The sequence below is a fragment of the Symphodus melops genome (genome assembly GCF_947650265.1).
Source record: "Symphodus melops genome assembly, chromosome: 19".
In the NCBI taxonomy this organism is placed as follows: domain Eukaryota; kingdom Metazoa; phylum Chordata; class Actinopteri; order Labriformes; family Labridae; genus Symphodus; species Symphodus melops.
The window spans coordinates 6,389,696-6,416,919 of NC_136709.1; the positions used below are offsets into that span (position 1 = coordinate 6,389,696).

Sequence of the window (27,224 nt, forward strand, 5' to 3'; positions counted from 1 at the left end):
ATATAAAGCTCTTAGCTGTTTATGTTAGACTGAGATAAGACATATTAGGCTTTATATACGTTTATTTTGCCTGCTTTGTTATTTGAGTTGCATTTAGGTCTATTATCATTCAGAACTCTAAAATACTTTCATTTTTTGTCTCGTCTTTTTCTGTGTGTTTATTCTTACATAAGCAGATCATTTTTTAAAGAAACTGTTCAAGCTAAAGTTTTCTTGGTTGTGGTGCATTTTAAATCCCCCCGACTCTCACTCGAAATAATTGCCTCCACTCAGTCCAGTCCAGACTACACAGAGTTCATTTCATGTAAGCCACGCCCTTATGTACATGTGAAACACGTGGCCCCGCCTCCTCTTGCAGGCTTCGATATTATTGATGGGCGTTGATTTCCGGTATTTTGCGTCTGGATTTTCAGGTTTCACTGAGTGTGAGTAACGCGTGCGTGCGTGCGTGTGTATGTGTGTGTTGTTTGTGAGTGCATGTGTGTGTGATTGAGAGGGAGTTTGCAGTGTGGTTGCAGCCGTTCCCAGCGTGGATACTGTCACCGCCTTGCACCGCAGGCAGGCACCGTGTTCCTACATGCAAGTTACCGTCGGGGCTCCACAATCTTTGGCCAGCGATGACCGAAATCCCCGCAACCAAACGAACAAACGGGGATGCATGTCAGCGCGTGAAGAACGGATTGAAACCGGAGCGGAACGGGTTGTTGAAGAACCTCCACTGCTGCCATGAGAGGCAACCCAAACACCACTGTCAGCCCGAGGAGGATGAGGTGAGTGAGGCCCGGGATGGGACGGGAGGAGAGAGGGCGACGTGTTGGAAGCATCCAGTGTGGACCCGAAAACACCCGGACGATCCTGTTCGTTGTTCTTATTTGATAAACTCCTGCGTTATTGTGGTGAACAGGTCTCGCCTCATGTTGACTCTGTCATGGTACACTGGTAATGTGACAGCTTGATGTCATTTCGCTCTGATAGACTCGATTGCTCAGAATAGACGCAGAACTACATGAAAACGTTGTAAGGACTTTTTACCATTTTAAAGTTATTCCCTGACGAAGAGCCTGACTGAATTATTAAAATAATCTCTTTAATTCGGCATAAAAGCAGTTTTGCACAAAGCAGCGTCTCTGTATCAACTTTCTGAAGTGCGCTCCACCATCCCCTTAGTTGGAGAGAGGTAAAGCAGGTGAGACAACTCCCAAAGTGGATTCTGTATTGTGTAGGCTACAATAAACTGTTCATGATTTGTGTTCACATAAAAAGGCTAGCTGTAGCTACCATTTGTGCATTGGGGTTGAATAGCAGATATCGATCTCTGAATTGTACACCTCGCTTCCTCGACCAACAGTTCCAGTCGAACAACTTGGGACAGTTCACATTTCTTTGCCTTGGTGCCAGCAACACGTTTGTAGGTTGCATCCTTATCCGATTAGTTATCTGTAAACATCAGAGGGAGGACAAGCAATTCTTCTCCTTATCCATTTTAAGATACTACAAGATCCATTTATGTAGACTGCTTGTTTATTTTATTTTTTTACTCATATCGGTGTTTATTGGCAACAATAAGCAACTCTTTCTTAAAAGGGTAGTGACCCACATTGAATATTGGATTTGTCCTTAAAGATGAGCAAGTGATGAGGACGAATTGAACCAGTGCACCTGTTCAGGTAAAGCTGCCCATTGAGACTGCTTTAAAAACAGCATTTTCCCCCAGGAGGCTAATGAAATTTCCACCCTTGAATGAATCTGTAACTGTCCCAATTAACTGGTCCGATGTGACTGTGTGATGAATAGATGCTGTTGTACACACTAGAGAATTTAGACCTAAGAATATTTTGTGAATATTTAAGTTAATTGGAGTCTGATTTCACTCTGTTGACTGGAATGAAAAACAATGTGTTGAAACATATTTTATATAGATTTATGAGTATTTCAAAGCAAATAAATGCACAAATGAATAACTTTAATAATGTCAAACAGAATGTGCATATATTTTATTAAATTTTTGGTTAACCAATGGTAAAACAAATCTTAGTCTGATATCCTACACCAGGAAAGTAACACAGCTGACATTCTGTCCTCATCACAAGACATTCTTGTGTCATAGAAATAGTTCCTTCTTCCGCGATGTTTCAATAAACTAGGTACGGATGGCTGAAAAGCTCAGCGCCTGCCTGGTGACTGAACCTCAGCTGATTACAGTTCATGCGGATGTCAGCGTTGCCGCTCTGTAAGGTATTTGAGAGAGAGGCATGACCGGTCACATGTAGTGCCTAACAGCCATGAGCACAGAGATGAGTATAGTGGCAGGGTGAATTGCATGACTTCTGTGAGTAGTGAGTGACTGAACATGCACTTTTCAACATGGAGAAAAAAGACTAGTACAACAAATGTTTCTGTAGAGGAGAAAATACAAAGGCAAAGTGTATAGTTTTGGTTATCTGATATCCAAGTGTGCAGATTTACATCAACACAACCATCGAACCCCTTATTTGGCAGTCAAATCTTGCCTCCCTGGTCTGTCTCACACTCTGTTTTTCTTTCTGGTATAGTAGGTGTACAGCTTGACAAGAGCTTAAGACTATGTCAGTTTCCTTTCCTGTCTCCTTACTGCTGCACATAAAAAAAAAACATTTTAAGTAGTTGTTAAGGAGTTGCAGAAAGCCAACAATAACAAAGGGCAAAAAACGGTGCTTTTTCGTTAGGTCAAAGGAGAGGAAGTCGCAGGAAGTCTGATCACAATTATGCCAAGAGTTTCTGAAAGGTTTCGTTTAAATCCCCCCCCCCAAAAAAAATAAAAATAAAAAATGAAAAAAATAAAGGAGAGTGAATTTGAAATGGACCACTTAGGTTACCTAGATGCTGTATATGTTAAAAAATACTGTAAAAGTGGATTTTTCACAATATAATAACAATGTGTAAGTTGTAGTAGACTGATTTTGTCCTAAATTTTCAATACAATACATTTTTCTATTTTTCATGTCAACCAGGTCCATGCACCATTGCATCATGAAAGCCTCTACACACGGCCCTTTATTGAGTCGTTCGAGGAGACGCCCATGCTGGTGGCCGTGCTCACCTACATGGGCTACGGTATCCTGACCATCTTTGGCTACTTACGTGACTTTCTCCGCCACTGGAAGCTCGAGCGGTGCCACATTGCCAGGGAGAAGGAGGAGCAAAAGGTGAGAAGAGCTAAAGAGATCATATGAGGCTATTCCACGTCATCATTGTCTTTCAAGAGGAGAAATACTGTGTATTCGATCCTTGTAGTGTCACTTAAACTCAGAAATTAAATAATTTTATTTCACAAATCATGTCAGCAGTTTACCATAGCAGTTCAGCCGTAATAAAATATGCTTCTATAATCGACCACAATTGTAAAACTGATAACGCAGTTGATAGCAAAGTATTTTTCTTTCAATGCCTTTACTTTTTTAGGATTTAACGTCTGCTGTAGGACTGTTTTTTTTTCTCCCTAAATAGCAAAGCTACTGGTGGAGTTTTCTGCACAAAATGGAAATGACCTTGACCGTTGACATTGTTTTTAACGCGTTATGTAACATTTTATAGTGAAATCCATTGTTTTTAAGTATTTGGCATTGTTAAAGAAAAGGAAGCTAGTAGGAGAGGCATGGGGAAGTCATTAAATCAGCCCATGGATATCACTCAGGTATTTCCTACCACATTTAAATGAACTCCCTGAATCCTGTCTTTAAAATTTTTTAAAGATTTATTTTCAGGCTTTTATGCCTTTATTTGGATAGAGGGAGAGAAAGTGGATAGCGCTGGAAATCGGGGAGAGAGAGGTGATAGACATGTGGGAAATGGGCCACAGGTCGGAATCGAACCCAGGCCGCCCACGTGTAGCCCCTAAGCATGCTGACTCGTGCGCTACTGGCGCCCACCTGTCTTTAAATTTTTAACGTTTTATTTCTCGCTAAGCTTTAGAAAGTATGAATGGCATGTAGGTCTTTGAAGTAGCATAACTACTATACAAGAGTGCCTACACTTCCTGCTACTCAAGTATTATATCCCTCTTTACAACTCATGATCCCTTCTTTCTTCTTCCATGTGTAGGACTTTGTGCCCCTCTACCAAGACTTTGAGAACTTTTACACCAGAAACCTCTACATGAGAATAAGAGACAACTGGAACAGGCCAATATGCAGTGTCCCAGGGGCCAAAATGGACATTATGGAAAGAGCCACCCAGGACTACAACTGGACATTTGAGTGAGAGAGACGAATCTTTAATTCAAACAGTGAATGCAAAAATCTTCAAGTTAGTCTCATGGTCAGAATCAGACAGGTTCAGAGAAGAATGCGCCCCATTAGACAATAGCAACGGGGTGTGGGTTCTATGGTTAATGCCCCAGTCTAGGGTTGGCACCAACTGTACAAACAACATCTCTCCTTCTGTGGAAATATCAAGAAAATGTTCTTTTTCAGCGAAATAAAACCTGAATAATATTACTTGTCGACAATACAGAGCAGGGCTTTGGACCTGCTAGTTAGCCAAAGTTGACGCGTTACAATTTGATGTTCATTAAATAGCTTTTCTCACTGACTTATTGAGCTAAAAGTAAACATGGCTCTTGCCAGTTGGTGTTCTGGTTGTTGATGTTACCTGGTTTATGGTGGATTTAAATGCCAACAAACGCCACTTTTTATAGACTTTAGGTTTTCCAACAGTCACAGAAACTGATGAAAGCTTAACCATTTTCCTTCATTATTATCCATTAGATAAAGTACCACAGTTTCCAGCATGATGAGTAAATAAATCAGCATTGAAGATGTTGTGGGCACGTGATTACAAATTGTAATCAAATACAAATTGTAGGCTTACAACTTATTCAATAGATAATTGACATATAATAGCGTTGTTAATGACACAATGTTTCACGAGATTATATGACAAGGCCATTGCACTTAAAACCATTTCTGTTTTGTCACAAAGAGAGGATGTTAGAAAAAGTCTTCTTCTACTTCTTTTGGATATATCATTTACAGCCGTTTAAAGAATGTGTCATAACTAGCAAAGGGCTCAACAACATCTGAATTGCTCTGCAAATGTTTCCGAATTCCGCCTAACTTACCTCTAAGATCAGTAAGGATCTCTCTTGAGTGTGCTCACGATGTTTGTGAACACAGCCACATATCTGAAGGTTATGTCAGCCCACAGTCCGACACTTGAACACGTTATTTAAATAATATTCAAAGCATACATATTATTCCATTTAAGAAGTTTAATCCTTAAACTCTAATCACAAGTGCTAAATAAAGCTTGATCATTTTATCTTAAGACATAACAAATCTACATTTGTGCAAAATTCCTATGCAAAGTAAAGTCTTGACGATAGTAATACGATGTCACAGCTTTTAGTTCAAGGTAGATTTTGGTGGTGGAATTCTATGCTGTATTTTCTAAACTAAATACACAAACTTCATTCAAATGAAAAAAATATGTCTCTGGAACACTGTTAAGAGTTTAAAAGCTACCAGGATAGTTGTGGTGTAATTGTTGCTTGTCGCTTAGAATTTTATCTTCAAACAGTGTTACAGGGACCAGACTTTTCTCTGAGGACAGTTTGGGTATAGTACTTAACATTTACAACAAAATATGTACACTCCTACAACTTTCACATGTCTCTACCAAAACTCCATAGTGCACCTTTAAGTGATCATGTTAAGTAAGAAAACAAGTGAAAGTAAGTAACAATTTATCAATCAAAGTCTAAGCAGTTAGACTCACTTTATCTAATCCTAACATGTAGATATGTGGCAGAGAGATCACAGATACAAATATGTCTGAAATATTTGTTTAATTTATACCGTTTGTCAGATGATGAGATCACAATCAGGGAACTTTTTATTTTGCTGGGGGCTTTTTTCACTTCTAGTTTATTATTGTAATAAACTGCCAATGTTGCGTTAATATCACTCCAACACAGCATTTGATATCTTGACACCTCACTGGTTTTTGGAGGACTGCTGCAGTGGAGGTGTTTGGCAGAGAGGCAGTTGTTTGTGTAAGGTCAGACATTACACACTGTGAGCTGAGAGCCAGATCAGAGTATGTGGAGTGCCAATAAAGGAATGCATCACACAATTTGGCAGATTCTACATCATACTGAAAAGCTTTTTAAAAAAGACGAATTTTCTGCTGAATTCATTTTTTTTAAAAGTGGTTGTAACTCTTAACTGTATCAATAGGCTTGTAAGAATGCAGGCTTCCTCCCAGTGTTTGTTCCCATTTGTCTGATCACCTCCTTCTCTCTCTCACACACAGGTACACAGGTCGGGTAGTGCATGATGTGATTAACTTGGGCTCATATAATTATCTTGGCTTTGCTGAGAACACAGGCCCGTGTGCTGACTCTGCAGCCGAGGTCACCAGGATGTACGGTGTGGGAGTTGCAAGTACCAGACAGGAGATAGGTAAAAAAAAAAAAAACAGACAGACAGAAGACACATACACACCTCCTATCTTTTCTTCTACATGTGGTGACACATATTACCATTACTGCTGCCAAAATAATTAGTCTCAACACACCCAACCTCCAGCCATTAAACAGTCAAGCCATCACACACATTACAACCAAAAAAGAAACTGACATCACACACCCACTAAATCAGCATCTCAGGGTGCGGTCACACTGACAATCCGTACCGTGTCCAATACCAAGTACCACGCTTCAACCCTAAAGTCCTGTTCGTTTGACCTGTGTGATCGCTCCATTCCGTCCTCAGGCCAGTACACTTCCTTGGCTTTGGCACACTTCAGAGAGGTGTGCTTGGGTATGGTATAGTTCATGCACCAGCACAAGCACGCGGGTATCACATGTCACGTATACTGTTGTTCATTATAAGGTAAGACATTACTTTATTGATACCCAATGGGGAAATTTGGGCGTTGCAGCAGCAGCAATAGAGAAATCAAAAAAGTCAAAAACCGAATAAAATAGTAACATAAATACAATTTCAAAAATAGTACAAGAGGATATATACAGAAGACTATACATAATGGGGTGAACTCAACAAGACAATGAGGAAATATTGTGCACTGAATGGCAGGTTACAGTGACCAGTGAAGATTTAAAATGACGTGTGATCAGAGGCAGCGAGTTATGTTAACAGCAGACTGACGGTTATAAAGTATAATATAATATAGTGCACCAGATACGATATTCAGTTTTATACGTCCGTGCAATGTATAGATTATTATTGTCATACCTGTACAGTGCTGTGAAGAAGAATGACCCATTTGGGACTATAAAATCTAAGTCTGACTTTATTAAAGAAAGCTGAAGAAATGGTTGCTTAGAGCCTCACTCTGACTTTAGATACATATTAAGCATTGGTTGTCTCTCAGTCGGAAGGTCTGGGAGTGGGTGTGACATGGGGTGTAAAAAGCACTAAACAAGCTCATGTCTCTTGACCATGAGTGTTATCAATCTTCTTACTTAACTCTTGGAGAAGAAGAAATCAAATAAGCACATTTGTCTGAAGGTCAAATTGTTTCTTTAACCTTTAATTCAAGGAACAGTAGCTCAGAATGTCAGATAAAAACAGAATGCAGACTAAAGTAATGAAAACATCTGAATGATCCAGAGATGTCTCAAAAACCAGAGCACTGAAAAATCTTTACTTTACTTGTAATTGATTCAAGGACAATGGAGACGATCTGAAAGGGGTGCATCCAAGGGTCTGTATTACATTAAGCAATCTGTGGCGTAAGTCATTGTTTCCGGCGGAGCCTGATATGATCCAGATGACCTTGCAGGAAGGGAAGCTACATTGTATGTTTGGCAGATTACTCTTAGAGTAGAGCCAATAATGTCTCTTTTCCACAGAGGAAGAGTAGTGTGTGCTCCTTTTTAAAGGTGTCAGTTGTAGATCAAATGCATCCCTGTTTACATACAGTGTGTTGTAAAAGCCACACCGGTGGGCTGATTGATTCTTTCAGTGTCTTGTTCATGGGATTTTTTTTTTTTTTCATTTAGTTGCTTTAAAATGATTAATTTGTCTGGTTTGATTAAGCTTTAAAAGATGTTATTAAAGGTTCTGGTTTAGATCCTGGCCCCAACCTTCCAATTGACTGACACCACTGTCATGTCTTTAAACTAAACTTAAAGCTACAACTAGCTGTCTGGAGTTGTTATAACAGAGATTGACTGCAGAGGCAGTTAGCTAGCCTGGCTCTTTCTAACTAGTACCCCTAAGGCTTAACATTGAACGCACCATACTAGCTTAGCAAGTATCTCATCTCGATCAGAACCTGTGATTTTTGTTGTTGTTGTTGTATGGATTAAAGGAACAAAACTCTAATAACTAAGTATTATGATGGTTGTAGGATGATGTCATTTACTAGCCAAGAAGGCAATATATGCATTTCCGAAAATATTAAACCATTCCATTAACCTCAGGGGCGGCCGTGGTTCAGATGGTGTTTAGTCGTCTCTCAATCAAAAGGTTGGGGGTTCAATCCCCAGCTTCTGCAGCCACATCGCTGATACTGTATGTCCTTGGGCAAGACATTTAACCCCAAGTTGCTCCTGCTGCATTATCAGCGGTTAATACTAGGGATGGAGCAATTCACGAAACACAATACGTTATATATACAATATATTTATTTTAGAAAATGAGACTCTAGTTAAATTTAACTGAAAAAGATTCCTTTAGGGGCTGCAAACCCGCTTGTCAGTGTGGTTTGGCCTTTGCATGTTTTTTTTTTTTTTCTCACAACAAGTGTCGATTAAATGCTGCATCATGTTTGTTCTGCTATTTGTAGAGTTCCCCGTCTTCTTGCAATATTTGCACACAATTTTTGTCTCGTCTGTTGTCTTCTCACCATTTTTAATGTTCTGTCTTGGGGAAGCCAAAATGCTTCCACACCTCCGATTTAAAAGACGGTGGTGCATCCTCAATTTCAAAATTTTGCTCTACTCTACAGCAGCTGACACTCACCATATCATTGCGATTCCTTTTTTAGAGTACTGATGTGAACCTTGAAACCTTTGAATCAATTTACCATTATTTTACAAATAATCTTTACAGCCCTTGTTAATACTGATGATCACTTTACATAGCAACCTCTGCCATCAGTGAGTGAATATGTAGGCACATCCTGTGGTATAAATGCACGTTGAGTAATCAGAAGACGAGAAAAGAACTGTACAAAGTCCATTTCCCATTAGCGTGATCTGTGCCAGTACAGATCACTGAGGTGCAGATTACTATATATCTTACGCTGTCTCGTGTGCTTTAGGTAATCTGGACAGACATGAGGAGATGGAAAAATTGGTGGCTAAATTCCTTGGTGTGGAGTCAGCTATGGCGTTTGGGATGGGCTTTGCAACCAACTCCATGAACATACCGGCACTGGCAGGCAAGGTACAACGACAGAAAAAGAAATGTGTTTTTGACAGAGTTCAGCTTTATTATCATCTCTGCATTCTTATCTCCACTCTCTCTCCGCCTGCTTTTTGTTTTTTTCGTATCAAATTAACATTATCTTGTCACAGCACGGTCTGTCCTCTTTTCTTTGTCTTGTGTCACACTGTCACTTACTAACATTATAATGTTAAGTTTTTCTGTATTTTCAATGGATGAAGTTTTCCAGACACTTCTGTTTGCACAGTATGCACAATTAGTCTAAACAAGCTCCTTCATAACATTGCACTATCGCAGGTCACCAGTAGCAATGAAAACACAGAAAAACAAGTCCGCCGCCTGGCCTCATATCAGGAGGAAACACTTCTCGTTTTCATACCCAGTTCATGGCTCAACTGCATGTCAAAATGGAAAAATAACAGAACAGTCTGCTTGGCACTTGTTACCAATGCTGCTTTGTAGGTAGATCATTCATCATATAGTTGGTTTGTGCAAAGTAAAGGGCGCCTTCAATAAAAAACAAGAGACATGTTTTAAATTCTTTCAACCAGTGGTGTATGAAGTATTCAGACCCTTTAGGAAGTAGCGCCCTGACAGTACTCTTGTATAAGTAAGAGGAGTGGTATGGAATTATAGTTTGCCTAATTTACAAAATATGTTCTACCCAATTAAACCACATTGACCTGTGTAATCAAATGTTCAAGCTCTATTTCTGCAAAAAAAAAAAAGGCTCTTTTGTATAAGATGTTTTATCTTCACTGTATTTGACTACCGGTACTTTACGTATGTCATTTTTACTGCTGTTGATATTTAAGGCTAAGATTAGTTGTTTACATGCATGGTCGATTTCCAGAAAATGAGAGGAACTTCCATGTTGTGTGTATCTTGGTGAGCCCTATGGACAAAGCCATATATCTTATCCCTTAGCTGGTCTGATCTTGTACATGCATGAGTAGTGTTACCTCGAAAATAAACTTCCTTTAACAGTAACATGTATCACTCTCTGAATCTTCTCCATAAAAAAAATGTAAACAGCCGCAGCTTCATCAGCATACTATTAATCGTCCTGTCTGACTAAGACCCAATGGCAGCTGTCCAAGGTCTTTCCAAGTTACTTAATAAATATAATCCGTCTTGTCACTGATGGTGTTGTTTGCTTTTGTAGTTCAGATTGAGGATTCAGTGATTTGTTTCAATCTTTTTATATAACCAGGGAAAAACTTGTTCCAAGAGCTTTGACAGAAATTGAAGTTTATCATATGTTTGACCTGTCTCTGTACCATGCGATCAGCATATCTCGAACTAGTCACTTAATTTAACTAGAACACTTAATTTATTTTTTAATTTTTTTAATGAATCATATCCTGGGTTGGATCATTTTTGTTATCCAAGTTGTAACTGTATTTTTTACACTACTGAATGTATGTTAATTTGTTATATGTAATATTATTATCCAAAAGAACATATGGCAAAAGGACTGGTATTTAATCCATCCGAATGTTCATTAATGTAGTTGTTTTCATTATTTTTGAAATATGAAACTGGGGAATTTCATCACTTTCTTTAACCATAAAGAAAAAACCTATCCTTCATATTATCTGAAACATTCTAACTCCAAATCGCCAGATTTAGAAGAAAATGAGACTGCAGACTTGTGCCAAAAGTCAAATATGTTGAGGAATAACTTTAAAGTTGCAGAACATGAAAATACTTAAAAATAAAGATCAAGGTAATACACTGCTAGACTACTTAAGTAAGTGCTCTTAGTTGTAGTGTCTTACATGTAGCCTTTTTAACATTTTGGTTGGAAAAAAAGGTAACTTTTTCAACGTTTGACTAGTACCCTGATAGCTTCCAGTTAACAGCAAACAATGCAATTAATAAATCAGCATTTAATAATGTATTTAATAATCTCTTTTGTGATTATCTCAGCACAAATCATTAGGTTTACACTTACAATGTGTAACATTTCTGCATACCCCTCTAATTTGGATCTCCACACTGAAGAACACCAGAGGGACACATCATTTTTTAACACCCCTTGCAGCACTGCATGTATCTGCTTTTTTTACGAAATGAATATGTTGTATCATGTTTCTGTACTAAAGTCTGTCTGGTGGTCTGCAGGGATGTCTCATTCTGAGTGATGAGCTGAACCATGCCTCACTAGTCCTGGGAGCCAGACTCTCTGGGTCCACCATCAGAGTCTTTAAACACAACAGTAAGTCTGAAAGCAAAGAGGCATGTCTCCTACCTTCATTGATAGGGAGATTTAATCCTCCATTCCATCCTCATCCTTGTGTTAATTTACATTTTGTAAGTCCCCCTCCAGTTAAGTTGCAGTGTGCAGGAATTGAATCTGATAGATCATATCGGAAACCACAGACATTACAAACAAACCCATGACCGTGGAATAAGCACTGCCGTTAAAGTTGTGTTTAAAGTATCTTGAAAAGCATTTTGATGTTTATGAAACGCAATAAAAAAAACTTGGTGGCGCATGTCAAATGCAGAGAAACATGGCAAGCAAACTACTAATTTAAAAAAAAAAAAGTATATCGAGCAAGTACTTAAAAAAGTACTTGCATAAAGCATGAGACCATAAATCTATATTCTGAAGATCTCTATCTACTGTAATTTGTTTTGTATGTAATCAGCTGTCATTGTTTTATAGCCCTTATGCTAACTAGCCTTGTCTGGGTATCATTTAAAGATAATCCTTTTGGATTTGTTTGCGTTATATTTAGATAATGTTGATTGTCCTGCTAGGAAAGCTTTTATAAAATAGTTATAATGTTAAATTTGTTGAAATGTTCTATTTTTATGCCCATTACTAAAGTTTGTGTAATTAGCAGCTAAATGTTGGCAACAAACCTTTTCACATTAAGCTCTAAGCTAACAGCTATCTTAACCAGCCTGCTTAGAATCACTTGTTTTTACATTGTGCCAAAAGCCCAACAAATATTCAAGCAAAGCAGGTTTTTATTTTGGGGTGAGGGTGGAAAAAAGCAAAAACTTTGACGTTCTTATTTCTTTTATCAAAATATTCTCACAGTTTTATGATGGTAAATGTGCTTAGAACATGACCTTCATCTAACTATGTTCAATTAATTGGTTTTGATAAAAGCTTGGTATTTTCCATTTTGTGATCTTGTCCACACTTTGTTTCAGGCTGTACTGAAACTGTGAGGGTGAGAGTCTCAAGGAATTCCTGGCACACAACAAAGTAAAGATGTTTTTCTGCCACCACAGGTTGTATAATGCTAATACATGTCTTGATTTCCCTGTCAGACATGCAGAGCCTTGAGAAACTGCTGAGAGAAGCCATAGTTCACGGACAGCCCAGGACTCACAGACCATGGAAGAAGGTCCTGATAGTGGTAGAGGGCATTTTCAGGTAGCTTTCTTTAGTTTCTTTATAAGGTAGAGGGTAATTAATATCTGGTTTGTACGTCTGTGTTGTGTGCCATAGCCATGCGGTTGTGAGCACTACATGTGTTTTAGTGCGTCTGCTTAGCATAGAAATTGGATTGCTTGTTGGCAGTCTGATTTTCTATGCTTGCTATATTGCCAGTATATCGGTTCCACCATATTCTCAGCTTGTTTGAGAACAGGAGACCATGTGTGCTGTAACTGATGCGGGAGCTCATAGATATGCAGCAGTTTGATCATATTGAATTTTGAAAATGACGACGATACGATGAATGTTGTAAATACAGGAAAAACAATGCTACCCAGTGGTCCAATCAGAGCGCTTGCTGTTGCATCATTTTGACACATAGCTACATGATTGAGTGGGTTTTCCATATGTACAGGGCAACAACCTATGTTTTCTATGCTGAAAACAAGTCAAAGCCACAATGTAGCTGTTTGTAATATAACACTTAATTTAAAGTTCATTTTTTAAGCTAGTACTCTGTATTAGCTTTATTAAGGGTTAAGCAAATATGTCACCAGATGTCTAACAAACATTAGGTTCAGCAGTATCAACATTCTTGGGGCTGGGTTGCTGGTTGACAAAGCTGATTCAGTGCTTGGTTAGCTCTTAGTAGAAGTATACACTATGAACAAGTTTGATAGGTTACTTGATTGAATCAGACTGGCTGCTGCAGAAGCCACATTATATAAACTGCCTCTTGGAGGTGCAATCGAGCTTTACACTGTTGAGCTTTTCTGTTCTTTCCTCTGACATTGTTATATTATCATTGATAACAGCTTTGTATAAGGACATAATACATCTAAGCCAGACAAATGTTTTTTTTTTTTTTTGGTATTCTCCACTTTCCATTTACTACACTGCAGCATGGAGGGCAGCATTGTGCGCCTGCCGGAAGTGATAGCCCTGAAGAAGCGCTACCGGGCCTACCTTTACCTAGACGAGGCCCACAGCATAGGGGCGCTGGGGCCGAGAGGGAGAGGTGTTGTGGATTACTTTGGTCTCGATCCCTGTGATGTGGATGTCATGATGGGCACGTTTACCAAGAGCTTCGGTGCTGCAGGGGGATACATCGCAGGGAAAAGGGTAAGGATGCTCAATAAGACATCTTTTTTTATCTGATTTTTTTGTTTTGTTCCCAAGGGGTTCTCGATGGATGAAACAGTCCTCATGAGTGACACAACTGGAGTGGTAGAAACAGTTTACCACAAACCCCTGTCACATTTTAGTACCCTAGTCTTCTTACTGGTTTTATTAAATAATACTTAACATCAATCATATAAAGAAGTTTTTATTGGAATGTTAATTTAAACAGCTTAAAGTAGTTTAAGTTTAAAGAAACGCTCAGCTGACAGTTCAACAATGTGGGCTTACAGCCTTGCAGTTCATGTGTGCTGCATTCCTGACATATCAGCCCAGTTTCAGGATATGCCATTATGAAAGCGGCTTATTAAAACTAAAGGCCAGCCTCAAAGAAATCTTGTGTTTAAGTAAGACATGCCAATCCTGTATTCCTTGAGTCCCAAATACTTCATGATTGTCGAGACTGCAGTTTGTTTTGAGCATCATGCTCATGTATTTACTTAACATCTTCCTGCGTGTCTGCTGGGGTTTAGGAGCTTATTGAGTACCTGCGCTCCCATTCCCACAGTGCGGTCTACGCCGCATCCATGTCTCCTCCTGTGGTGGAGCAAATCATCACTTCTATGAAGTGCATTATGGGAGAGGATGGCACAACAATAGGTGAGTTGAACACAAATATCAAATGCATCCTGAGTGCCTTGATGAACTAGTTTTTAATCAATAAGCTCCTGTTTTTTGGGGGGGGTTTTGTGCACTTTCAATGAACATGGGGTAGTTCCCTGCTGCCAGTGGTTTTACATGAAACATGCTTTAGATTACTGAACGTCATAGAGTTCTGCTATAAAATGCTATTGTGAACAATGCAGATTAAAAAAAGATTTCAAAGTTGGATCCTTCTAATGTTTAACGAGAAGGATAATGCTTTAAAAAAAGTTCAAAGACTTGTGTCGCCAGCTTGGTTTTTAAAAAAAATTATTTATTTTAATTGTGTCTTTATAAAGAAACTATTCAAATGTAAATAAAAAAATAATTAAGGCCACAACATTCACCTTTAACTAGTTACCTTTCTAATTACCTGAGTTATATTACCTGAGTTTGTCTATAACTGCTTCATGATGGTAAGTTAGGAAGTCGTTGAACATGAAGTGTGATTTTATTTGCTTTGCTTAGTATGGCTTCATGAGGTCGATGTAAGCAGAGCATCGTAATATCATAATTCATGTTCAACAAGCTTGTCCTTATGTTACTGATAGACCAACAAATCAGGCGTTTTGAGTCTTCCATCATTGTCTACTCTACACAAACGCGGCACTGTGGCTCTGTGGGTGGAGTCGGCTGTCTCTCAACCGGAAGGTTGAGAGTTCGATCCCCATCTAATGCAGCAACATGCACAATGTGTCTTTGGACACTTAACCCTGAATTGCTCCTTCTGCTTAAGCGGCATATGCATGTGTATGAATGGGATTAGTTATTAGACATGCGGTGTATGAGTGTTAAAGAAGACTAGGAAAAGCGCTACACAAAATCAAGTCCATTTACCATTTACTAACAGTAAAGAGCATAGAGATATTAATAGGATTTTGGTTTGTGTGTTTAAAAAAAAAAAATTAAAAAAAAAAAAAAGTTCCCACACCCTAACCAGCTGAAGGAGGCCTTTGGTGTACTCAGAAAGAAAGCAAAAAAGAAAAAAAATAGTCAGCAGCTGAAGTCTCCCTCGTCAGCAGCTCAAACAACACCGTTGACTTTGTTGATTAGAACATGTTAAAGACAGAGAAGCAGCTAATGACGAGGTCAAATATTTGAGTCTTTAAATAATGAAGCAACTGACTCAAACAAAGTCTCTGAGTGATAACCTCAACACAGATAGTTTGATAACAAAGCAAAAACTAGGGATGAATAAGAGAGAAAGTGTGTGACTCGCTTTCTCAGATTCTGGTTCAATGGCGTTGGAGAATTTTACATCAGCTGCTGTAATTTGTCTCTTTTCCCACTAGGTGTCAGTACACAATCAAGTTTTTTTTTTTTTAAATAAGACTCCATGTCCCAAGGTTATATCTAAGATCATTGATTCCCCTAAACAGAATCCACTTCAGACTTTTTGTTGTATTCCCTTTTTGTTGTTTTTGCCATAAACATTTTGCAAAACCTAACCTGAAAGGTTCATCGATCTGTGACCCCATGAAACAGCTTTGAACCATGACCCCGAAAACAACACAGCCTGGGAGAAAAATCTAGTAAATTATTGCCAACTTCTGTCCCTAGTGGACCCAGTACCTAACGTTTGTGATAGACATGAGCCTTTATTTATCTTTTTTCATGAATGAAAGGTAATAAGTTCTATCCTTACATTCGATTGATTGAGCCGTGTATTGTGCATCTACTTTTAAAAAGACATAAACATAATTAGTAGTTTTGTTTTTTATTCCTAAGCATTTTTATTGTAGACTGTAACAAATATTATATTATCATAAAAACAAGCTATAGACCTTTTGTGTGTGAGGCTGTAGTCCTCCAAGCAGGCGGCCCAGGTTCGAATCCAACCCATGGCTCCTTTCTTCTCTCTCTCTCTCTCTCTCTCTCTCTGACTCTCTCTCTCTCTCTCTCTCTCTGACTCTATTCTCTCCAATAAAGGCACAAAAAGTAATGTCAACATTTTTACAGCTCTTGAGAGCTTCAGGAGCCCAGCTCGATAAATTGCCGGGATTTTTTTCTTTTTCTTTTATGATGCAAAGGTTCAGAGTGTGTAAAAATGTGTAAAGATTTTTTTTTTTTTTTTAAATTCAAAGATATTTTTGGTCAACCTTACCTTTTATTGATTGAATAGCTGGAATGATATTGATAGGACAACAACTGATACAGAACGTTTCGGGGGGGGAGGGGATCGGGGGATGGCAAATGGCTGAGGTTGGATTCGAGCCCACGGCCACTGCGACGAGGACTATGGCCTCTGTACATGAGGCACACCTCAAAACCGCTTGGCTATCTGGCAGCCCTAAGTCCCCATCTTTTGAGCACATTTGTTTAATTTAACGAAATGAAGATGGGCTACATAATGGTCTGAATTATCTTTTTTTTTTAAATATATACAGTATATATGAAAAAAAGTGAACTGCTATCCAATATGAAGTTTCAGAGTCTTGTCTTGTCATCCTAAGGCATTGAGCGTGTGCAACAGCTGGCAGAGAACACAGTCTACTTCCGTACGAGGCTTCGAGAGATGGGCTTCATAATCTATGGAAATGAGGACTCGCCTGTAGTACCCATGATGCTCTACATGCCTGCCAAGATAGGGTGAGCTTTAACCAAATCTGCCCATTGTTTACCGTCAAGGAAATTAGATTGATATTTCTTATGATCCCAAATTTTATCTCCGACATGTTCAAAAATATCTTTCTTTTAAAAAAAGTTAAGGTTTATTGTAACATCCAGCTGATGTTTGGGATTAACTGACACTAACCTAAAAGAAAACCAATGCAGACTGCAGAACCTGCAAAGACATATTAAAAGTCTGCTCGAGGGCAAATGTTGGCTACTTAAAGGCAGGGTAGGTAATTTCCTCCAGATACACTTTTTAAGATTTTGGTTTAAATTATCTTAATATCTTGATAGTTGTCATGGACCAAGCAGTCAAGATAAGCGAACACAGGTTAAAAGTTCAAAAAACAAGTTTCTTTATTCAAAAATATTACTTAACAAAGGCCAAACAAACACCGTCAGGGTGTATAAGTAAATGACTTGTTAAAAGAGGTCAAAATAACATAACTCTACTGAAAGCTTGTGCTAACTAAACAACTAACAGACCTGAGAAAATGAGAACTGAGGGGGATATTTAAAGCTGCTGACCAGAACCAAAACCAACACACAGGGGAGGACGGCAAACGAAATAACTTAAAGTTAACCCCAAGGGACCCTGATCCCCCCTCCTGATATTTCAGCACTTGGTATGGTCCTCCTCCATAAAGTCAAGCTCCACCCTCAGCCTCATCCTTTGTTCAACCAGGAAGGAGAGCACACCAGCCAGGTAACTCAAAAGGAAGAGAGAAATGAATTACGACCACTTTACTTTATAAACAAACAATGACTAAATAAGTTGAATGTGTGTACTTAAATCAAAGGCTTTAATAAACATGCTCAGCTAAAAGAAATAACCTGTGTCCTTTATTTGAAATGTTTGCAACTACCATGTGGGTGCAATGTTGTGTGGCCTACAACCTTATAATGTGTGGCTGTGTCCATCACAATAGTAATTAAGATCGTCTGTTCTGTGAAAAAGGAACAAAGAAAATCTGTCATCTGTACCATCTGTAAGCCTGTAAAAACTTCAACCTAAGTCAGATCAACGGTTCGTTTTTTCTCTCTATGCATGCACGAGCCCACACTCGAAGCTGAAATCTGCTTCTGGACCAATGGCGCTAGTGCATTTCAGTGTAAAAAAAATGTCTACACAGTTAAGAAAACCTTTTCATTTTGGAGGCCAAGAAGTTCTTCATATTATTATCACACGTTCCAATGTTGACCTTTTGGTGTTTGGAGAAAACTTTTTCATCACTGTGAATGATTGGAGTTATAGGGAGTGTTGGCTCTGTACTGAGTGAAGCCAATTTTAAGCGAAAATCAATCCTAATGTTTTAATCATCCAGAAACATTAATTAAACTTCGTAAATACAATTGATTCACCGCTCTAGATCTAGTTTGGTCAATCATGTAATTTTTGGGTTAATTTTAAGCTATGTGCTTCTCTGTTATATGATTAATATTGAACATGGAGCGTCTTCCTTGACCTGAAATGAGTTGAATGCTTATAAAACCAACTCTTCTCTTTTTTTACCATAGCTGCCTTCTCCACCTTCAAAAGACGCCCGTAATGGGGGCCATTACATTAATAATGCCACAGTTGTTACCCTGATGCAGTTTCTGTGTCTCCTCATGTCTGTCCCTCCCCGCAGAGCATTTGGTAGGGAGATGTTAAAGAGGAATATTGGGGTGGTGGTTGTTGGATTCCCTGCTACACCCATCATCGAATCTCGTGCACGCTTCTGCATCTCAGCCGCACACACAAAAGACATGCTTGTCAGGGTAAGTAAAGTCCTTCTGAACGAATTCCTCAGGATATCAAGTCTCTCTTATTTCCCATAGAAGGATGGAATTTTTTATCATTTGCCCTGGTCTGAGCAGAATATAAGGAATAGGAACTTTTAAGCAACTCCCTGTAAAAAGTTTAGACTGGATCCCTCTTCGGGGTTAATGTTCACGTGTTATTACAAGTACATAGAATTCACCCTCCACAGTCCTCTTCATGGTGTGGCTCTGTTTCAGTTCAGAACATTCTGTTTCGAATGTTCTTGGCAGCCGCCCCTCACCTCATCAAGAGTTCACTGCAGGCCTCCCTGCTCGTTATCTTATAAACAAACGTGTGTCTTAAAAAATGATTTCATAAAGGTGGTGATCCTTCATCTAAGTGGGTTGTCTTATGGCCCATTTGGCTGCAACGCTCTAGAAAGTGCTGCTGTATCGGGGGGTCTGTTATGCACTCCTGTTCTACTTGTACTCTTCAAAAACTCAAATCAAATAAAGAGAAGACAGGGAGTGGGAGTATTGTAGTGCTGTAGTGCTTTTACCTGTCATGATATTACATGCGCTCTTTGTTCGCCTTCCTCTCTGTATCGTTTTCATGTACTTTGATGTGTCATGTCGATTTTTGTGTTTCTTTTATCTGCTGTTGAGCTCTTTTCAGTTTTGCCATCCAATTCCACACACACCCACACGTGTACACACACAATTCATGTCCTTCTAAGGACCTTTCATTTCGCTGACCATATTGATATTCTAACCCCTGAAGCCTGAAGAAAACGTTAGATCACGCTAATCTACACTGACTTCTTGAATTAAGACATTTTTATTTGGGCCATTCTGTGAATGAGATGGTCAGATGATGAAATTCAAGTACAATGCAGGGCTACAGTTAAAGAAGAACATGATTTTGTTTTAATTATTATTCCGCAAGGAGAAATTTAACTTGCTACACGCACACACACAGGCTGAAATACACACACATGCACAAACCGGATCCTGTGGACATGAGACTGGGCTACTGCCGCTCCCCTTGGATTGGAATTACATCTGTATTTAATCATCTAAGCCCTTGTTTTTGTACACGTTACTGTAAGTGGTGCAATCTCTTGGCCCTCTCTAGGTTTCAGAAAACAATGTTTAATTACACATTCATGCACCTTTAAGATCTCTTCTTTTACGACAGTTAATACAAGTATGTACACAAGCTTCTGCACAAGCTTCGGCTTGCATAAACTCATTGCCCTGTGGGCCCAGACAAAATGCCCTAACTGGTGACTTCCCCTCCCACCCAAGTAATAGGAATGAAATATTGAAAAGACTGGTTCCATCTTGAGCATTAAAGCTAGGGACGTTTTTCTGTCTCAGCTCAAGTTTGAGATTTAATCTTACAAGACAGGTGTGCTTGGTGCAACTTTAAAATTTCCTTGAGTTACATATTGGCCTTCATTGCTGACAGCTTTTTTTTTTTTTTATAAATGGTATGAATGTCTCCACAGGCGCTGAGTGTCATCAGTGAGGTCGGAGACCTTCTTCAGCTCAAATACTCCCGTCACAGAATACAGCCGTCTGCGGTGCGGCCCTTTGATAACGATGATGTGTATGAGGACATTGACGACTGATGAAACAGCCAGAACAACCCCTAGAAAACACAGGACATGTCAAGATGGATCACAAGGTCTTCCCCGAGGACCAAAAATGTGCACAGGTGCCCTTTGTCGCCAGCTTGCCATTATTTAACCCTCCAACAAACAAACATAAGCACTTCAAACTATCACCTTGTTCGACTTTACTTCACCTTAAAGTGCGAAAACTTGTGGCGACCATGCTGGAAAAACAACACATCTGCTTCAGTCTGACAACAAAATGTTAAGTTGTGTATTTCTACAGTGCCTGTAGAATTGTCCCTGTTACACTTGTGGTAATGTATATGAGGTGGACGAATGTTGAATTTCAGTGTCTCTGGTATTGCAAGCTGCAATTTTTTTTCTTTTCTTTTTTTAAATAGAACTTTTACATTTTTATTTTATTTCTTTTAACAAGGTCTAGTAAAATGACTTTAAAATCAAAGTGTACAACTGTTTTTGAAGTAAACGTTTAAATTCAGACCTTATCCCTGTTAGTCTGTAGCACACAAAGTTCAGTGGATATATCTATTCTTTTCATCTTTTGGATTTTTGAATTTGCCATTTGTGGGAGATGGCCTCGTCGATTAAGCCCTGGTGAAGACAGTTTTTATTCCACTACCTTCTTGTCATGCCATTACTCCTTTCAACACAAGTTTTAATGTACACCCTTAAGGTTTGTCCCCTCCATGCAGACCACAGTTTTTTTTTTACTTTAAATGTGGTGAATGGCATGTAGCACTTTGTTTGGTTTGAAGTCTTTAAAAAGGAAACCTTTTCACCTCACTGAAGTGTCATTTTGGTGATATTTATCAATTGATTTTCTTCTTTAAAGATTAGAAGCTCAACACAACTCTCATGGCTGCTAAGCTCATTACCTGCTCTCTTCTGCTTTATATTGAACTAATAGAATAATGAACAACATTTATAGCCAACAAAAAGTAAAGTAAATTAATTCTGGTCAGTTGAGTATTGTTACATTCCTAATGCTTGCTAATGTGATAATTATTAATATATAAGAAATCATAAAAACAGCAATGTATATTCAACAGCTTGAGCAACATGTGTCTACATTATTACCAGCTGTAGCTTATGACAACAGTGCCAAAGTGCAAAAAATATTAGAAGTACTATAATGGTCATGTCATAAGCCTTACATAATGATCAATGTTAAAAATTTCAATCTGGTGATTTATAAAAAACGAACGTGTATTTCAGCATGATAGAAGAACCTGCTGTTGGAGAACAAAATAAACATTTATTTTTATTATACTATAAATTCTAATAATTCATAATTCAAACCTATCTGTAACATTTGTATTGGTTTGGCCATTTACTTGTTGCCTTAATCACTGGCATGGTTCAGTGGTATTTGTTTTAAATCACACATACTTGGGTTGTATTGGTAAACTGAAATTTTATCATGATTCAGTTCATAAATCCACAGTTTGACAAAACAAATATTTTTGAAGTCCAATGTGGCGGCTGCGGGTCAGTTGGTAGAGTCCTTTTATCTCAACCAGAAAGTTAAAGGTTTGATTCCTAGTGCCTGAAGCCACATGTCAGATGTGTCTTTGGGCGAAATACTTTACCCCAAAATGCCTTCGCTTCATCGGCGGCTTTTGAATGGAATTAGTTACTTCTGATGGTCTTACTACATACTAACCTCTGCCATCAGTGTGTGAATGGATGTTGATGGGTAGGTGTGACGTGGTGTAAAAGCTCTTTGAGTAGCCAGAAGACTAGAGAAGCACCATATAAAATCTGTCCTTTTAGGTCTATTTCATCACTTTCAAAGGACTAGACACAGTACAGTCTTGATGGGTCAGCTTCCCAAGTGTATCATTTGAAACTACACACTTATGTATCTCTGGGCCAGGTAGAAGAACATCCAATTAACACTAAACTAAGAAGTGATGATCTAAGCCTCATTGCCTTGTCTTATAGTTGCTTTAATGCCTTGTAAAACAAGGTGCTATCTCTCGGCTGTGACTGAAAATTCATCAACTTAATCAGTGTGTCGGGGGAGTGGACTGTGTGCTGGCTTGCATTGATTTTGGGTACTTTTGAGTTTAACTGCACTTTTGCCTCTCTTCCATGTACAGTACATGCCTGTAATTTGTGCTTTGGGTTTATCTGTACATTATGTGCTACATTCTTAAACCAAGACAGCTGTTAAAGCAAAAGAAGAAACAAAAATCCCTCATGCATTGTCTACGTATATGCACACTGCCATTGTGTAACTTGTTCCTCATGTTGATGTATGTTCAGTCAAAAGCCATTGAAGCTACATCTAGAAATGCTTAATGTTCACTGTTATGTAAGATGTTAACCTCTGGGAATGTTGTCATGATAAACCTCCAATCCAGAGAACGGTCATATTTGTGTCTTGGCTAGAAGTCAGTTCTATTGTATTCTTTCATTTCAATGTTTTTCTGTAATGATAAATGGGAGTGATTTGTGTCATTTACTGTAATGACTGTTAAATAGGTTCTCAAGCCCTAAGTATTGGAAATAACTAAATGACTGTTCTTGAGCTAAAAGCTTTGGGTTATTATTATGTCACTCATAAACGTGTATTTTTAAGTTTGCATTCAGAAAAGTCATCAATTGATACCAAGAGCATTTTTTAAAGGTTTATTTGAAGAGTTGTTGGGCCTTTACTTATAGACAGCACAGTGGATAGAGCCAGAATTGGAGAAAGAATGAGGAAAGACATTCTTGAAAGGAGCCACAGGTCTGAATCAAGGCTGCCCGCCGGAGGACCATAGGCCCACACATGGGGTGCAAACCAACAAGTAGGCCACTGACCCCCACTGAGAACATATTTGTATATGTTCTCAGTATACATAGATTTGTATATGTTCTCAGTGGATGCTGGTGATCTAAGCATACTGTTTGTAACCCCAAGATCTCTTATGGTGTGTTAATGATTGTATTTATTATATAAATTTGTCTCTTCTCATTGTTAGAATTATTAATGCTTTTAAAAAAAAAAAAAAAAAAAAAGAACAGACTGTTCTGACAGTGTACAGAGCAATCAATTTTTCCCCTTGTCATCTCTTTGTAAAAAATGAAAGAGCACCCATTTAATACCCACCAAAGTCACAACAGCCCACAAATGTAATTTTGCAGTGTGTACTGTAAGAATCAAACACACGTTTGCCTTCTACAAATGTAGTACAAAATATCTATCCAAATGTAATGGCTTTAACACATGGAGCTATATCATATCTTGCCAGTTCATAGATTTGTTTAGTGGTGGGTTCATATCTTTTTTTTTTAATGTTTCTTTTTTTTTTTAATTCCAGGCAAAATGCCTCCTGTAATGAGGATTTCTCTGCGGCAGGTTCTTCTTTTTTTCCGTTGCCTACTTGTTCATCACATACAGGCGGATGGCCGAGACACTAACAGGCTTATCTCACAATGTTAAGAACATTGAGTTCAAGTTTGGGTCTTAAAAAAAAACCCGATCGCACATTTTGACATAGCTTAATCTTGTTTATGATCTTGACTGTTTATACTGATCAAGTGTTGATCTAATTAAACCTCATCATATCACCTCTTCATGCTTGCTTTTTTTTATCTCACAATTAAAATTCAATTATCAGTAAAAACAAAATGTCTGAATGAGTTTGTTGGCCTTAAAGAATGTGATTAAAGAACCTTTGAACCTTGAATATGTAGTTAAAACAGTCTTGAATTCTCTGAAATAATAAAAATTTAAACTTATTAATGATTAACATGAAGTCAACTTAAATTGATGACAGGGCATGGAGGACTGAATCTGATATCACATTCTAAGTGAAACATTTATAGAAGAGAATCTTTGTCAACAAACTGAACAAAGACTAACATGCCACTCGAAAAGAGAAAGCCAGTAAAAGAAACTGTCATGTGAAATTTCCAAATATAGATTGGATTTATGTTCAGCAATACATTTACCTTGTAGTCCTTCCATAAAACCTGTCATGCATTGCAAGTATAGTAAAAAACGCCCTCCGCCCCCCAACCCTGTCATAATGCCAGCCAGTGTCTCGCAATGATTTTTATTCCTGTCAACATGGCCGAGCAATAGTTAAATATTAACCTTGATTATCTAGTAAAATATACAAGTACACATAAAACAACTATTTTTGTTTAAGCAATTTTTCCTTCAAATGTTTGCTTGTGTGCTACTGCACTACTACAATCCAAATATTGATACATTTCTTAGTTTTTCATAATGTCCACTTAGCTTCCAATAAAACCAATCAAGATCTTACTGAAGTCAAATGAACCTGGCTGTCTTCCTTGAAAGTGTGTGTGCAAGTATTAAGGCCTGAGTGAGAAGATACATTAAATGTTGAAAATAAGCCTGCACATAATTCATTAAGGATGATATAGATGTGTGTTCCGACCTGGGTGTCTAGTATGAAAATCTCTAATGTTAGTACTCCTTTGTGAATAGGTTGTAGAGATGAAAGAGTAACAGAAAAGACCCTGAAACCGCAAGTTTGGGTTGTACAGACAAATATTTTTCAATCGAGTTAATAAAAGGAACATCTTAGAAATTGCCCTTTAAACTTGGAAAAAAAACCTTTTTATTACAAATTTTCTCATTTTACTACCTTTTTAAATGTTCTTCTCATCCTGATTTGTTATGCTACTATATAGTCCACCGAACATTTACCTTCCAGATCCTTGCTTTCTGCTGCTCTCATGCAGAAACCCTCTTGACACGGCTGTATGTCTGCAATTTATTAAACTAATGAGCAGTTTCATGAAAACAAAGTATTCCTCTTCCTAAGGTGCATTATCCAACTTGTCTTGACTGTCTTCAATTTGTTCTTTTGGGGCCTCTCTGGCTGGTCTCCATGGACTTTGGGTATTTTTGAGGAGCCTTGGGTTCTTGAGCAGGGTTACAAGGTGCTCTTGATGACTTTTCAAGTTCTATCCTCTGTTGTGTTATGCCATGGCAGCAATGAAAGTGGTTGCTTTTGTGCAACTTCAGCCAAAATAGTGACTCTGGCAAGGAGAAGAAGTGTAAAACAACAGCTTACACAATGATATAAAGTACAATGTGTTTTATGATGAAAAACATGGGGACCTGAAAGTGAGTTTAAAAGTTAAGTGTACTGATTTCTAAATGTACCACTTTACATAAATGGTAAACAGGGATGTCAGTAACGGAGACTGCTGCGGCATCTTTGTTTTGGGACTCTTTCCCTGTGTATCTGAAAGAAGAGCAAAGGTGTGAGAATAATAGAACCACATGATTAGATGTAAATACTTTAATAGATTCTTGTAGATTAATGTTTGCAAGAATTGTTGGGCCTTTACTTATAGACAGCACAGTCAATTTTTGTGAAATGTTTGTTTCATTTCAGTCTTTAGAGTTCTGTTTTATTAATTCTCTAGTGTTGCCTCTTGTGTTTCTTAGTTTCAGTCTTTAGTGTTTCCTGTTTTTAGTTGTTGTTCTGGTCTTCAGTGTTTTCTTGTTTCCTTGCTCTCTGGGTGCATTCAGATTGTCCCTCCATCTACTTTCACTATCCACTTTACCTTAACCCAGTGAAAACGTCACGGGGTTAAGGAAAGGTGTAAGGAGAAATCATAAAGGACCTAGGAGGTTGGTGACGTGAGTCTGCCGTGGTAGAACTACAGTTTACAGAAAATGGACTACAAAAAGCTCATCTAAAAATGTTTCCCATGTGCCTTCTTGCCGTTGAAATAATCCTAAAAACCATGGGGTATGAATAAAAATAAAAGGTAGGCTTTATTCGATACCAGGAAACTTCACATTGATGGTTTTATAACATCAACATCACGTTCAGAGTACACCTCAATAAAAAGAAATGAAATATATACAAAGGCTGTAACAAATTATAAGTCAAATCAATATACAAATCAATATGCAGATTGTCTCCACATTTCTCCTCTGACAGATCGTTAGTTTTCGTGAACGCTCGGATATGGGTAGGATGCAAAAGTCGCTTTAAAAGTTACGGCCGCAATGAATTGTGGGGAGGCACTTTCTTATCTCCTTTTGTAAAGGATGGTCCAGTGTTTCCTGTGCTAAAGGAGGTTATAAAGGAAGCATTGAGCCACCTTTCCTTAACTTTTAGAGAATTCGAACGGCTCTTATCGTGACCACCACTTAACTGCTTCCGGGGTTAAGGAAAAAATGCTAGGATTCGGATTGCCTCTCCTATCTACTTCACGATCCACTTTACCATAACCCCGTGAAAACGTCATGGGGTTAACACTGATAAAGATGCAAATAAGATCTTCAAGAGAACCGCTGCAAAACAGCAGCTGGATCAAACTCTGTTACTCCCTCCACCTTGAAGCACTGTGCTGATCAGTTGTCTCCAGTTTTTACGGATTATTGAGAAGAAATTCAGGAAATAATGACTATTATGAGAATAATGAGTGTTCTGTTTAATCGATCACTCAAATGAATTTGTCTTACATAATAACATGCCAAAAAAAACAGATGTATGGATGGATGGATGGATAGATAGATAGATAGATAGATAGAGTGCCAAATAACATTTTAAGTCACTGCCCATGTGAACTATACGTAACTCCCTCTCTCCCGCTGCATTTAAACATTTGCTCCAAGTTCTCTGTTCT

The 27,224-nt window shown here is 38.3% G+C and overlaps 1 protein-coding gene across 1 annotated transcript; it reads left to right on the forward strand.

The window, feature by feature from the left end:
- The first annotated feature begins 349 nt into the window (after positions 1-349).
- LOC306840417 (serine palmitoyltransferase 2-like) lies at positions 350-24,174 on the forward strand. The gene is made up of 13 exons (XM_079369693.1): positions 350-770; positions 2,991-3,185; positions 4,081-4,235; positions 6,292-6,440; positions 9,271-9,395; positions 11,523-11,616; positions 12,687-12,792; positions 13,698-13,917; positions 14,448-14,574; positions 17,070-17,205; positions 18,861-18,990; positions 20,484-21,054; positions 21,129-24,174. Exons 1-12 carry the CDS (start codon positions 618-620, stop codon positions 20,604-20,606), a joined length of 1,713 nt encoding a protein of 570 aa, XP_079225819.1. The 5' UTR covers positions 350-617; the 3' UTR covers positions 20,607-21,054; positions 21,129-24,174.
- The last annotated feature ends 3,050 nt before the right edge of the window (positions 24,175-27,224 follow it).

Excerpts from the sequence above, each read along its gene's own strand:
- LOC306840417 (XM_079369693.1), top strand. The coding sequence starts at position 618 with ATGACCGAAATCCCCGCAACCAAACGAACAAACGGGGATGCATGTCAG. Across the intron at positions 4,236-6,291 it reads GACTACAACTGGACATTTGA|GTACACAGGTCGGGTAGTGC; the intron begins GTGAGAGAGACG and ends TCTCACACACAG. Across the intron at positions 12,793-13,697 it reads GTGGTAGAGGGCATTTTCAG|CATGGAGGGCAGCATTGTGC; the intron begins GTAGCTTTCTTT and ends ACTACACTGCAG.